Source organism: Aethalodelphis obliquidens, unplaced genomic scaffold (assembly GCF_003676395.1).
Source record: "Aethalodelphis obliquidens isolate GAN/ISIS:26980383/991018 unplaced genomic scaffold, ASM367639v1 scaffold26, whole genome shotgun sequence".
In the NCBI taxonomy this organism is placed as follows: Eukaryota; Metazoa; Chordata; class Mammalia; order Artiodactyla; family Delphinidae; genus Aethalodelphis; species Aethalodelphis obliquidens.
In genome coordinates, this window is record NW_020837970.1 from 14775392 (window position 1) to 14791087 (window position 15696).

The window sequence follows — 15696 nt, forward strand, 5'->3', positions numbered from 1 at the left end:
CCCCAATGTTACTATGCCTATAAAAGTAGTTTTGGTGGTGAGAAGACAAGGAGTTCGTATCTGATGTCTTTTCCATCAGGTGTGAGACAAAGTTGAACAGTGGTTTGGGAGGAGGATTTTAGTAGAGAGGGGAGGGTGTGAAATAATTCTTTCATCACGAATACTTAAATGTCAATTTCGTGGAGCAAGCCCTTCCAGGATTAAGTACATCTCCTCCCAACTCCCTTTTCTCTCACTGGACCGTTTGCTCGTTTTTGGTACTCATCACCATTTGTAATTGTATCTTTATTGGTTCAGTTGTCTGTTTCCCACTTTAGAGAACTACAGGGAGGCAGGAACTTTGTTGTATTTAACTTCCCAGTGTATATATAGCCCTTAGAAACAGGGCCGGTACATAGTCACTAAATAATTATTTGTTAAAACAAATAAGTTAATGAGTAAACGTCTTCAGAATTTTGTCTTAGAGGCAACCTCTTTTAAGTACTAGCTTGGGCAAGTCACTTTTCCTCTCTGAGCTTTTATGTCTGAATACATACATATACCACAGGAATTGTAATCTCTTCCCTGCCTACCTCACCGCATCGTCACCAGGAGGATCTGAGCAAATAAACCTGGAAATGCGTCATCAAGTGATCCTTAAATATAACGTATTGTTGTTTGCGGCCCACGTGTAGCCTCGCAGGTAGCAGGTGCTGAAAAGGACTTGCTGATTGGGGGAGAGAGGTATTATTTTTTCCTGTGACTGTAGGCATGGAAGCTTTGCAGAAGGGTTCCGCAGGCCGCGGAGGGGCGGGGCTCAGGCCAGAAGCCCTCCCTCTCCTGCCTTTTCCCGGAGGCGCCAGCCGGGCAAGGAGGAGGGGCGGGGAGCCTGGGGGGGAGTAACTGTCAAACCTCCTCGGTTGGCGCCATTATTTAAATAGTACGTGCCCGTCTCGCAGCTGTACGTGCCCGGGGCGGGGCTGCGAGCCCCCGGAGCGGGGCGGAGGCCGGGGGCGGGCCGGGGAGGTGGAGGGGCGAGAGGGGACTGGCCGGGGCGGGGCCAGGCTGGCTAGAGGGGCGGGTTTAGCGGCGGTCCCCGGCGATGTTCACTGCGCTTGCGCTGACAGACGCAAGATGGCGGACAGTGCGGAACTAAAGGTAAAGCGCAGCTCGAATTCACTTCTAATATTCGGCCACGGAGACTGTGCCGCTGGTGCCAGGGGGGATGCGTCCGACCCTGGGGGGCTGCTCGGGCCTGACTCCAACCGGGCCTGGAGTTGTAGAGAGGAGCGGCGCGCCGGGCCCCAGCCGAGGGGGCCCGGCAGCGGCGGGCCGCGGGCCCCGGGTGCCTCGGGGGCGCTGACGGGTCGTCCCCAGCGTGTTATTGTTGTGGGCGCCTCTGGCGGGGGTGGCGGGGGAAGAGATAGGGAGTCGGGAGGTGGGGGCCGCGGCTGTCCCCGGGGCTCGGCTTCTTCACCTTCCAGGCAGCCTCCCCGCCCCCCGTGGGGAGCGGGGGCAGGAGCAGGGTGTTCATGTTGGGGGCATTGGGAAAGCTCCCCGCCGCCGCTTCCTCTTCCTCCTTTGCAGTCCCGGGCTCCTGTCAGGCGTTCTCCTCAGACCCCCGGGAACTTGGCTCCTGCCGCCCCGCCCCTCCGGGGCTCCCTGCCGCCCCCGCCCCGGACTCGGTTCTCCCCGGCTGCCCGCCTGTCAGGAGGCGCCCGGGGTGCCCCGTTTGTGGGCAGCGCGATCCTGGGGCGATGGGGTGGGGGTGTGGGGGAGAAGCTCCAGTAAAGTTTAGTGAACCCTGGGCTGGCTTTGGGGTTCGACTGGGGGGTGATGGGGGAGTCTGCCTGGGCGGGACGGTACTCTTTCTGATTCCGGGCAACCGGGGGGAGAAACCCCCTCGAAGGGTGTGTATTTGGAAGCAGTGGTAGGTGGTGGGAAGCAGCTACTCTCCCTTCTTTTTCGTCTCTTCCTTTTGGCTGGTGTGGAGGGTGAGAGGAGCCTTCGGGGGGTCTCTGCACACACCATGATGGCGATGCTATAGCTGATGGAGGTGAATGGTTAGTGTTTATATCCCCCCGTTGCCTTTTGTTTGTAGGGACATCTTGCTGGCCATGTTGATTTGAACGAAATTTTTCCCTCATCCTACTTCAACCCCCAATAAATAGAACGTTCCTTCCTTCCTCTCAACTGTACCAATTGCTCTCGCCTCGCGAAATTGGATGAAAGGGTGCCCCCTTTTCCCCGCTTTTTCTCCCACCCCAATCTTTACCTGATGATGGCTTCTTTACCGAAGCAGATATGCCACTACACAAGCAGTTGGGGGAGGGGGGGTGGAATCCTTATGATTGGATTGTGACAAATGGGGCTCCGCTTGATTAATTTTGGTTCAGTAGCAAGCAGTTTTTAACTAACGCGTATTATTTCGAGGCTGTGAACGCGATATTCCCTTCTCTGTGGCTTCCTGTGTGTGAACCGAGTAGTTGGTTAAATCTTGACCCAGAGAACTGACATCTCTGTCAGAGTGGAGATCGGGATATACAGTTGTAAATCTTTGGGGAGAGTCGTCTTTTTATAATTAATGAAAATTATTTAAAGAATTATCACGGTTATAATGAAACGACAACTCCTAGAACAAGCAAACGCCAGGTTTGTTTCTGGAGAGTTTTTCAGTGGAAACCTTCGCTGAGGGATCATTTTTCCCAATAGTTTTTCAATGTTAACATTCCAAAATTTGTATATTTAGGCTCTGTCTTTGAGTGTCATTCTTTTTTAATTTACTTCTAATTGCAAATTAAGGGAGAGCAGATTTAGAATGGATGGTTTCGTTTTTTCCAGTTTCAAACTATTGACTGAAATGAAAAAGCCCTAGAAATTTGAGTATTTGGAGGTAATTAACTCTTGAAATAAAAAAGTGTGCAACTTTAAGATACATGTTTTCTGTAGTTTTAAAATGTAGTCACTATGTTGCTGTGATCTTTGCCTTCTAATATTTATTTTGCTAGGAATCCTTTTGAATGATAGCTAATCAGTTCTGTTTTACGTGGACTACAGAGTAAAGCTGAAAAGCTTGTGCTGGCTATGTTGTCACTCTTGATGCTGTCCAAAGAAACTGGTATGGAAAGCACATGCTGGGAGATTTCCTCCTTTGTTCTTTCTCATTTTAAGAAAGTGCCTTTGGGGATAGATCAGATCCCTGGTGTGAGTCTTGTTAGGTAAAGTTTCTCTTCACAAAAATGAGCCTGCATCAGATGAACGCTAAACACTTGGGGGGAAACATTATTTTTCTAAAATTGGTCTCCTGTTTTGCTCTCTCCAAAATCTACTTGAGTTTTTCCAAAGGAGTTTTTTTCTAATATTATGTTCTGTTGTACAGTTTTTTTCTCCAGCTTATGATAACTGCTCTTGACATACTGATCTGTCATTGTGTGTGCCCAGTACTTTGAGGAGCTGTGATAAATTGCTTAGTTAGTAATAGCTGTGTTAAACATGTTTATATTTGATTTGCTCTTTTTTTTTTTTGAAGGGGAGGAGATGATCTTAGAAACGCCTACCATAGTTATTTAAGAATGTGTATATGTAATTTTCTGTGCAGTAAGCTTTGGAAGATACTCCTTTTGAAATTATATTTTCTGAGTGGTATTTTGTTTATTTGTTTTTTGTGGTGTTTGGAGATAAGTAGCACTTATTCCTAATAAGGAATGAAAGGTCAGAGTAAGAATTAAGAAAAACTCAGATTTTTCAAAGTTGTAGGTGAATACAAAAGTATTCCAATGGATTTCCAACTATGAGGCTTGAGTAAATAGTGACTTTTGTTATCTTAATTTACAACCCACATTTCATTTTGCTGTGGATTGTATTCATAATTTTTTTCCTCATGACCCATTTTAGTGAGTCCTTTTAAATCTATAACAGATCTGCAAGATCAGATGGGAAAAATGGATAGATCTGTACCCCCGTAGGAATTGTGCAAGCTGCAACACTTAAAGATATTGCCAATAAAAATTAGATTATGAGTCAGACATATCAAAAAGTTCTCTGTACTAATTTGTTTATGAAAGGTTTAATTTTTCATTAGGGGAATACCCATAAATGACATTTGTAAGAATGTAGAGAGTGAGCATTTTATTGTCTTTAGGAACTCAAAAGCAGGAGGGTGTGATGGCCAGATGATTTTGGAAGTTAATCTGACAGCTTCATGTAGCTCCTCTTAAAGTAGTTTAAAAAAAAATTACAAATTTTTTTGCATTAAAAGTCAAATTGCGTTATATTGCCGTTTTTAACTCACTGGAGGAACAGTGGGAAGGAAGAAGTTCATTATCATTTTAGTGGAGTAAATAATGGAATTCAAGGGGAAGGGAAATCATACTTTAAAAACCATACCTTTAAAAGTAGTATCTGTATAAGCATGTCAGTAAATTCTGTTGTCATATTCTGCCTCTGTTTTCAAGAACTAGCCACTTAATTTTGATCTTTGTGGTGTAATTTGTCTGCTTTTATTTCAGATAGAAGCAAGTAAATCTGACAATTTATTCATGAATTTGAATTGAATTTCCATAAGTTGCTTTTCTCAAGTGCCACATTTAGATGGCTTTTGTTTTAAGTCACCATGTTTATGAACAATATTTAAAAATTTGTAAAACACTTTAATATTTAAGTATTTCATATAATTGTTTTGAAATATCTCCTTTTCCTCCTCCGTTTTCTCCTGGATAATTGTATTGTCTTTCTCTTCAAAGAGTCTCTTGTAATCCCTGTTGATTGCAGTAGTGCTTAGTGGTGAGTCCATAGCTGATTAACCTTGGGTTTCTCCTGGTGAACTCCATCAACATGCTACTCCAGGGTTCTTGCTGAGGCTTTTGAGTTCAGTGTAATTTGCACCCTTTCTTGCTTGTAACTAGGGATAAGAAAAGAAAATGTCTTAGAGTTGTAGTAGGGATGGGAAGAATTATCTAAATTTCTGGAAAACTGCAGTGTTTATGATGAGACATAGCCTTTAAAAACAAACAAACCTCTGGTTCATTACTTCATAGAATTGCAGTGTGTTCTGAAGTATTCTGCTCTGGCATTAAGGACCTTGTTTTTTTTTTTTATGTTTGAATAATGTCTTATATGGTACTTTGCAGTTCATAATGTATCACATTATCTCATTTGATTTTTCCATCAGTTCTTTAAGGTAGTAAAGGCAGGTAATATCTTCCTTTTACCAATAAAGTAAGCCCAGAAAAGGTAAATGACTAGCCTAAGGTCATACAGATAAAAGTGGCAGGGACTTGAGCCTAGGTCTTGTGATTTCAAAATCCTGTACTGTAGGCTGCATTAAAGGTGCCATGTCAGTCCTGGAGCCCTCTAGGGTGCTTCGCTCACAAAGAATTCTAGCTATGTTGTTGCTAATACTTTCCCTCTTGCTCTATGCCAGGGTATTTTTGGATATTCCTTGGGCTTTTTGCAAGGAAGATTTTTGAGTTTGTTAGTTGGAATCATAGACATTAATTCTTGCAAATATCATTTTACTTGAGAAAGTTTCAGCGAATACTGAAAAGTAAGCACAAAAATAAACAGCACCTATAATCCCAGCACTTAGAAATATCATGGTTAACATCTGGGTATCCATTCAGACTTTCCCTCTGTGAGTAAATGCATATGTATATACATCACAAAAGAGAGATTGTACTACTCTTTATTTGTAATCTGCTATTTTCATGGCTGTCTTTCCAGGTTAGTAAATATAGGCTTATATGATCATTTGAAAGGTAACATTATATTTTATTCAGCTAGTCCCCTATCATTGGACAATCAGATTACTTCCACTTCTTTTTCTTTTTTGCTATTTTAAACAATGTCTTGACAAACAGCCTGATAGAAAAGTTTGCAATATTTTTTTTAAAATTTATTTTATTTATTTATTTATTTTTGGCTGTGTTGGGTCTTCGTTGCTGCGTGTGGGCTTTCTCTAGTTGTGGCGAACAGGGGCTACTCTTGATTGCGGTGCGCGGGCTTCTCATTGCGGTGGCTTCTCTTGTTGCAGAGCACGGGCTCTGGGCTCACGGGGTTCAGTAGTTGTGGCTCGCGGCCTCTATAGCGCAGGCTCAGTAGTTGTGGCGCACGGGCTTAGTTTCTCCGCGTCATGGGGGATCTTCCCAGACCAGGGCTTGAACCTGAGTCCCCTGAGTTGACAGGTGGATTCTTAACCACTGTGCCACCAGGGAATCCCCTGAAAATGTTTTATTCTAGCTAAATATATTTATTCTACAGACCTTTTTTTTGTGTGCTTCAGGGAACAGTGCAAATAAGATTTTGATTAGGTGAAGTGTTGTGAGTGAAAAGTAATTTTTGATTTGTTCGTTGTTTATACCTTTATTATTTCTGTTCCTGTAAATCTGTCAGTAAACATTATATAAATGCTCTGAATCAGAACATTTGGTAAAGTATGAAATAGATTATGAGAATTTTTGCTTTACCCATATTTTTAATCTCAAAGCAAAGTGTTGCCATAGTGTAAGATTGGTAGGTAACATTGTTTTGGAGAGGCTGTTACATAGGTTACATAGAAAGGAGGTTACATAGGCAATGAAACCATTTTTCTATCTTAAGAACCTTTATGGGTTAAATCAATTAATAAATGCATGTGTGAATTGAATTAAGAATATTATTTGTGCAACATCTGAAAGTACTGCACTGTAGAAGGAACAGCTGATGAAATTAAGGGTATGAAATTGATCATACTCTAAATTTGATATGTTAAATTTGTTCCTCACCTAAATCTTTAGCATTTATATAACAAATTGTATCATTAGGATTTTTCAGAAATAGGTGATAGAGATACTTAAAAATACTTAGTTGTCCTTTCCTATCAATTTCAGAAATAGTACTAATTGTTATGCTTTTTTTTTTTTTTGCTATTCTTACTGGAGAATGTTTGAGTGCTACTTCCTCTTCCATGTTAAAAATTGTGGAACTCCCAATTGCTTTTGATTCCCTCTACTCTTGGTTTCGTGGTAGCACGTGAATAAAAACTCCCTAAGCCCCTACTCCCCTCAGAATTTTCTGGTAAACCTTCATTCTTAGCCATGAACTTCTAAAATTCATCAAAATGAAGAAATCACCTTTTTTCCTTTTCTGCTTCACATTAGATCAAGCAAACAAAACAAACATAAACCCCTTGAACATTAACTAGTAACTTTGAATTATCAGTAACTTTCACAGGACTGTTAATATATGTTCCTATTTTTAAAAGCTTCATCTCTTTCTTACCTTTCCTGCTATTCTTCTCTGCTTTCAATTTCCCCCCTTTGGTTGCCAGGTCAGTTTTCCCCAAACACTCCTTTCATCCTGTCACTCCACTGGCTTTCCATTGAAAACAGGATAAAGTCTTAGCTCTCAGTTTGGTATTCAAGATTTTCTATAGTCTGACTCCAGTACATTTCGTGTGTCTGTTTTGTCTCCTCCACTGTATAGCAAAAGTTTTTAACTTAAAGCCAGAACTGTTAGTTTGCTTTTTTATTTTTGACTAGTGTTCTGCTTTGTACACCACTCCATTTTCCCTCATCCCTACCCTGTGGACACAGTAGGTGCCTAAGATATATTCGTGAAATGAGTTACATTCAAGATTTGTTTCTGTTAGCGAGGGGGCACTTGCACATGTTTATATGACAAGTCTAAATTGTGAATGTTCGGCGATAGGGTCATATCTTCATACTTTTTTTCGTGGCTGCTGCGTAGATGAACTTGAATAACATTAAATCCAGATAATTTATGAAAGACTGTTTTAGGTTTACCTTTTACATTTCTCATTGTAATGTTACAGCAGTAAGTAGAATAAAATTTTAAAGGCCTTCATCTTCACCCCACCCACTCCTTACCCCTTGCAACCTCTTTGGTACCTATTCTATTTTTTGAGAAGGAGAGAGCATAAGTTTTATTGAGGTATAATTTGCATACCATGCATTTCACCCATTTAAGTGCACAATTAAATGGTATTTTAATGTATTCACAAAGTTGTGTAACCATCACCGCAACCAGTTTCAGAATATTTGTCTTACCCATCCCCCCCACCAAAGAAATCTTGCACCCTTCAGCTATCACCCCATTGCCACAACCCACCCCACCCTCAGGCAACCACTATCTACTTTTTGTCCCTATAGATTTGCCTGTATTGAACATTTCGTATAAATGGAATCCTATAATATGTAGTCTTTTGTGTCTGACCTATTCATTTTTCTTTGGACATTTAATTATGTATGTCTGTATAACATTCATAATTTATTGTATGTGTGTATGTCTAGATTCAGAACAAATTAGGGACATACATGGAACTCAGTAAGTAAATATTTATTGAATGAATGTATATGTATTACTATACATAATCATACTATATACAGTATCCTTTGACTTTTTTCACTTAACTGTATACTATATTGAAGCTCTTTCCATGACATGTGCCAAAACGAGATGGTCTCTTTCTTTTTTACAGTGCAAATATTTCATATGTATGTTTGTAGAGGTTTACCTCTTGAATTTATCAGTGTATATGTCTAAAAGTTCTTAACTTGTTTTGATGGTTTCCTATATATTTTTTTAAAAAAATAGTTGCCACATTGAATGTAACTCCTATAATATTAATATTGGAGTCTCACTTAAAAATAGGAATGAAAACTGTAACAGGTAAGGGTTGTTTGGCTTGAGGAGAAATGAATGTAGGCTCTTTATGGGGTGCTGGCAGTACACAGCCAAAGCAATTCATTTTGTATTTGGGTTTCTGAATGTGAGCAAGCCTGTTTTTAGCTTCATGGCATAGTGCTTAAAATAGAATTTAAACATGCTATCTTATGCATTATGGTGAATTTTAAGACTTTTTCTTGTAGCCATGTAGGTCTAATCTTAAGATCTGAAAGATTTCAGGGTAAATATTTTTCTCATGTATTAAAATCATCAGTCTGGTCTATGGGCTTCTGTGAGTTACCCAAGAAAGAGAACATAGAGGCACCTAGGTCAGAGTCTAGCTTATAGTAGGTATTTGGTAATTATTTGTTATTTATTCAGGAAGTATCATATTCTGTCGTTCATTATATGTTTGAGTTCCGACTGTATGTGAAATACCAGATTATCAGTTGGTTTGAGCATATCACCATATAAATGTGTGTATTTATTTAAACACTCTTGTTATAGTGGGATATGTACTAAAAATATTTGTTTCTTAATCATCCAAGTAATGCACCACCTATTACAGTGGTTCTCAAAGTGTGTTTCCCAGAACTCTGGTAGTTCTCCAGACTCTTTCTGGGGATCCTGCAGGTCAAAACTATTTTCTCAATAGAAGTAAGACATTATTTGCTATATTGACATTTGTAAAATCAGTGGGGGGTAAAATTACATGAATTAAGGCAGTAACACTAAACTGTACTAGTTTATGACATCATGCACTTGGAATTAAGATGATGAAGCAATAAAACTTATTAATTTCATTATGTCTCAATTCTTGAATACGTTTTAAAATATATTTTGTGTGATGAAAAGTCCTGTAAACCACTTTTACTGAACACCAAATCTGATGATGGTTAATTCAAGAAAAAGAACTTGTGCAGTTGTTTGAGTTGGCATGCTGAACTAGCTACTTTTTTGTTTGTTTGTTTATGTTTGTTTGTTTTGCGGTACGTGGGCCTCACTGTTGTGGCCTCTCCCGTTGCGGAGCACAGGCTCCGGACGCGCAGGCTCAGCGGCCATGGCTCACGGGCGCAGCCGCTACGCGGCATGTGGGATCTTCCCGGACCGGGGCATGAACCCGTGTCCCCTGCATCGGCAGGCGGACTCTCAACCACTGCGCCACCAGGGAAGCCCTGAACTAGCTACTTTTTTAATGGGATACCATTTTTATTTGAAAGAATGGCTGACAAAGTATGGTTATAAAGACTTGGGTATTCGGCAGACATTTTCTCGAAACTAAACCAAGTGAGCCTGTCACAGCAAGACAAACTGACAATATTTGTTGCTAATGATAAAATTTCAGCTTTCAAGTGAAAATAAAATTTTGGAAGATTTATGTTTGCCGCTTTGAGCTTGACAGTTTCCCAATACTTGACTTTTTTTTTTTTTTTTGGATAAGATCAGTGGTGGTTGTTTTATTTTATTTTAATTTTATTTATTTTTTGGCTGTGTTGGGTCTTCGTTGCTGCACACAGGCTTTCTCTAGTTGCAGTGAGCAGGGGCTACTCTTCGTTGTGGTGCGTAGGCTTCTCATTACAGTGGATTCTCTTGTGGAGCACAGGCTCTATGTGTGTGGGCTTCAGTAGTCGCAGCGCACGGGCTCTAGAGTGCAGGCTCAGTAGTTGTGGCACATGGGCTTAGTTGCTCCGCGGCACGTGGGATCTTCCTGGACCAAGGATCGAACCCGTGTCCCCTGCACTGGTGGGTGGATTCGTAACCACTGCGCTACCAGGGAAGTCTCCCGGGTGGTATTAATGAATGTTATATATTGAAGTTGTAAAGTGAAAGGGTCAACATTTGGAAGAACTGCATAACTCACTGAACCAATACTTTCTAAATAATCAATGCATGGTATTGCAAAATAGTAAAAAGATCCATTGGAAATGTAAGACATACCAACGGACTTGAGTATATCAGAGTAGGAAATGTTCATTGATATGGTTTCAGATTCCATATTGGAACAGCCTTTAAGAAACTGCCACTTGTTGAGTTTTGGTAGAGGACCAAAGAATATCCACAGTTATCTGAGAAAGCTATTGAAATATGCCATCTTTTTCCACTACATATCTGCATGATGCTGAATTTTCTTCATGTACTTCAATCAAAACAACCTAATGCAGATTGAATGTGAAAGTGGATATGAAAATGAGGCTGTCTTTTTTAAACCAGACATTAAAGAGATGTGCAAAAATGTAAAATAATGACTATTTTTACAATTTTTTTTGTCTTGGAATAGTCTTTTTAATTTAATATTTTGATATATGTTAAGTAATTTATTATTTTTAAATGACAAATCTTTAAAAATTTTGTTTTCTTTTTTCTTTAAAAGTTTTTAATTATAGTAATATATACATAACTTAAAATTTACCATCTTATCCACTTTTATTTTATTTTAAAAAATTTATTTATTTTTGGCTGCGTTGGGTCCTTGTTGCTGCACGGGCTTTCTCTGGTTGCAGCAAGCAGGGGCTACTCTTTGTTGCGGTGCGCAGGCTTCTCATTACGGTGGCTTCTCTTGTTGCGGAGCATGGGCTCTAGGCGTGCAGGCTTCAGTAGTTGTGGCACGCAGGCTCAGTAGTTGTGGCTTGCGGGCTCTAGAGTGCAGGCTCAGTAGTTGTGGCACACGGGCTTAGTTGCTCCGCGGCACGTGGGATCTTCCCAGACCAGGGCTCAAACCCATTTCCCCTGCATTGGCAGACAGATTCTTAACCACTGTGCCACCAGGGAAGTCCCTGTGTTTAGTTTTAGAGTATTAGAGTGACCATATATAATTTATCAACCAAAGTGGGACACTTTTAAGAGTGGAAGGGGATGCTTTTAATAATGTTGCTAGAACAACAGATGTAAAATGGAAAACTTGAAGATCTTGTAATTTTTTCTAAAATACTTTTTTTGTGAAGTGCTAAGAAATGAGATGACAGTGATTTTAAAATGATATTAATAAAGAAGAGTTTTGTGGCCAAGTAAATTTGTAAAATGTTGGATGCAAAGTTAACATACTTCTTCTGCTAGACTTCTTAGGACCTTTAATGTGTGAATGTTATTTGAGAAGGGAGGGCATGATGGGGAATTATAGACTCTTGAATTTCCTGGACCGTTTTGTTTTTTTTTTTTGGTCCTTATTTGAATGTGTTACAGTATTGCTTTTGGTTGTTTGTTTTGGTTTTTTGTCCCCAAGGCATGTGGGATCTTAGCTTCCTGACCAGAGATCAAACCCTCAGCCTGTGCATTGGAAGGCAAAGTCTTAACCACAGGACCACCAGGGAAGTCCCTCCTGGACCAGTTTTTCCCCAGCACCCTATTACTCTGAATATCTATTAACCGTATGAACGTAGTTTGGAAAACGGTGACTTGGAGTATCCTGTCATTTAAATTGGAGCTTTTTAATGTGAAGCTCAATCAGATTGCTTCTCAGTTTTACGTTTTATTTGGGATTTTGTTCTGTCATATCTGGGCAGCTAACTTTATTACAATGAGTAAAATTTGCAGTTTAAAAAATATAACCTCATAAAATAGTCATTATGTGCAGATGACATACTATATATAGAAAACCCTGAAAACTCCACACAAAAACTACTAGAACTGAAAAATGAATTCAGCAAGGTAGCAGGATACAAGATTAACATGCAGAAATCAGTTGCATTTCTTTAACAATGAAATATCAGAAAAGGAATGTAAAAAACAATACCTTTTTAAAAATTGTATTTATTTTTAAAATATTTATTTGATTGGAGTATAGTTGATTAACAACCTTGTGTTTCAGGTGTACAGCAAAGTGATTCAGATATACATATACATGAATCTATTCTTTTTCAAATTATTTTCCCATTTAGGTTATTACAGAATATTGAGCAGAGTTCCCTGTGCTATACAGTAGGTCCCTGTTCGTTATCTGTTTTAAATATAGCAGCGTGTACACATGAATCCCAAACTGCCAGTCTATCCCTCCCCCTCCAACCCTCCCACTGGTAACCATAAGTTTGTTCTCTAAGTCTGTGAGTCTGTTTCTGTTTTGTAAATAAGTTCATTTGTATCTTTTTTAAAGATTCCCTATATAAGTGATATCATACATGTCTTTCTCTGTTTGACTTACTTAGTATGATAATCTCTAGGTCCATCCATGTTGCTGCAAATGGCATTATTTCATCCTTTTTAATGGCCGAGTAGTATTCCACTGTATATATATACCACATCTTATTTATCCATTCATCTGTCAGTGGACATTTAGGTTGCTTCCACATCTTGGCTATTGTAAATAGTGCTGCAATGAACATTAGGGTTTATGTATCCTTTTGAACCACGTTTTTCTCTGGCTATATGCCCAGGGAGTGGGATTGCTGGATCATATGGTAGCTCTATTTTTAGTTTCCTAAGCAACCTCCATGCTGTTCTCCATAGTGGCTGTACCAATTTACATTCCCACCTGTAGTGTAGGAGGGTTCCCTTTTCTCTACACTCTCGCCAGCATTTATTGTTTGTAGACTTTCTGATGATGGCCATTCTGACTTGTGTGAGGTGATATCTCATTGTAGTTTTGATTTGCATCTCTAATACTAAGCGATGTTGAGCATCTTTTCCTGTGCCTCTTGGTCATCTGTATGTCTTCTTTGGAGAAATGTCTATTTAAGTTTTCTGCCCATTTTTTGAATGGGTTGTTTAAAAAAACAATACCTTTTAAAATCACACCAAAAAAACCCCAAAAACCTTAGGAATACACCTGACCAAGGAGGTGAAAGACTTATATGATGGGAACTATAGAACATTAGTAAAGGAAATTGAAGATGAGTCAAAGAAATGGAAAGGTATCCCATGCTCTTGGACTGGAAGAATTAATATTGTTAAAAAAGGCCATACTACCCAAAGCAATACACCAATTTAACGTGATCCCTATCAAATTACCAATGGTATTTTTCATAGAGGTAGAACAAATAATCCTAAAATTTATATGGAATCATAAAAGACCCAGAATTGCAAAAGCAATCCTGAGGAAAAAGAATAAAGCAGGAGGCATAATCATCCCAGACTTCAGACAATACTACAAAGCTACAGTAATCAAAACAGTGTGGTATTGGCACAAAAACAGACATATGGATCAATGGAACAGAATAGAGAGCCCAGAAATAAACCCACACACTTACGGTCAATTAATCTTCAACAAAGGATACAAGAGTATAAAATGGGGAAAAGTCTCTTCAGCAAGTGATTCTGGGAAAGTTGGACAGCTGCATGTAAATCAGTGAAGTTAGAACACACCTTCACACCATGCACAAAAATAAAATGGCTTAAAGACTTGAATATAAGACAGAACGCTATACACATGAAAAGCTGCTCAACATCACTAATTATTAGAGAAATGCAAATGAAAACTGCAATGAGGTATCACCTCACACCAGTCAGAATGGGCATCATCAGAAAATCTACAAACAACAAATGCTGGAGAGGGTGTGGAGAAAAGGGAACCCTCTTGCACTGTTGCTGGGAATGTAGATTGATATGGCCACTATGGAGAACAGTATGGAGGTTCCTTAAAAAACTAAAAATAGAATTACCATATGACCCAGCAATCCCACTACTGGGCATATACCCAGAGAAAACCATAATTCAAAAAGACACATGCACCCCGATGTTCATTGCAGCACTATTTACAATAGCCAGGTCATGGAAGCAACCTAAATGCCCATCGACAGATGAATGGATAAAGAAGATGTGGTACGTATATACAATGGAATATTACTCAGCCATAAAAAGGAATGAAAGGAACGAAATTGGGTCATTGGTAGAGATGTGGATGGATCTAGAGGCTGTCATATGGAGTGAAATAAGTCAAAAAGAGAAAAACAAATATTGTATATTAATGTGCATATATGTGGAACCTAGAAAAATGGTACAGATGAAATAGTTTGCAGGGCAGAAATAGAGACACATGTAGAGAACAAACGTATGGACACCAAGGGGGGAAAGTGGTGGGGGGTGTGGTGGTGGTGTAATATGTATAAAATAGATAACTAATAAGAAACTGCTGTATAAAAAAAAGATAAAATAGAATTCAGAAATTCAAAAAAAAAAGGCAAAGCGCTATAAAACTCCTAGAAGAGATCATAGAGGAGATCATAGGCAAAACATTCTGTGACATAAATTGTACCAGTGTTTCCTTACATCAGTCTCCCAAGGCAATAGAAATAAAAACAAAAATAAACAAATGGGACCTAATCAAACTTAAAGCTTTTGCACAGCAAAGGAAACCATAAACAAAACGAAAAGACAACCTATGGAATGGGAGAAAATATTTGCAAATGATGTGACCAACAGGGTTTAATTTCCAAAATATACAAACAGCTCAAAGAACTCAACAACAACAACCCAATCAAAATGGGCAGAAGACTTAAATAGACACTTATCAAAAGAAGACATACAGATGGTCAGTAGGCACCTGAAAAAGATGCTCAACATTGCTAATTATTAGAGAAATGCATATCAGAACTATAGTGAGGTACAACCTCACACTGGTCAGAATGGCCATCATTAAAAAGTCTGCAAATAACAAATGCTGGAGAGGGTGTGGAGAAAAGGGAACCCTCCTACACTGTTGGGGGTAATGTAAGTTGGTGCAGCCACTATGGAGAACACTGTGGAGGTTCCTCAAAAAACTAAAAGTAGAGTTGCCATATGATCCAGCAATCCCACCCCTGGGTGTATTTCTGGACAAAACTATAATTCAAGAAGATACAGGCACCCCTGTGTTCATAATAGCCAAGACATGGGAACAACCTAAATGTCCACAAACAGATGAATGGATAAAGAAGATGTGGTACATACATACAATGGAATATTACTCAGCCATAAAAAATGAAATAATGCCATTTGTAGCAACATGGATGGACCTAGAGATTATCATACTAAGTGAAGTAAGTCAGAAAGAGAAAGACATACTATATGATGTCACTTATATGTGGAATCTAAAATGTGACAGAAATGAACCTATCTACAAAGCAGAAACAGACTCACAGACAT

General features: G+C 39.4%; 1 protein-coding gene across 3 annotated transcripts in view; it reads left to right on the forward strand.

Annotated features, from left to right (window-relative positions):
- The first annotated feature begins 961 nt into the window (after window positions 1-961).
- Window positions 962-15696, forward strand: part of PIAS1 (protein inhibitor of activated STAT 1) — a 128422-nt gene continuing 113687 nt past the window's right edge. Inside the window, exon 1 of one of the 3 annotated variants that reach the window (XM_027123430.1) lies at window positions 962-1137. In XM_027123430.1, coding sequence (XP_026979231.1) covers window positions 1114-1137 — 24 coding nt within the window. In that variant the 5' untranslated portion in view covers window positions 962-1113. The remainder of the gene's footprint in view (window positions 1138-15696) is intronic. The other 2 variants (XR_003436418.1, XM_027123431.1) reach the window with 2 other exon arrangements.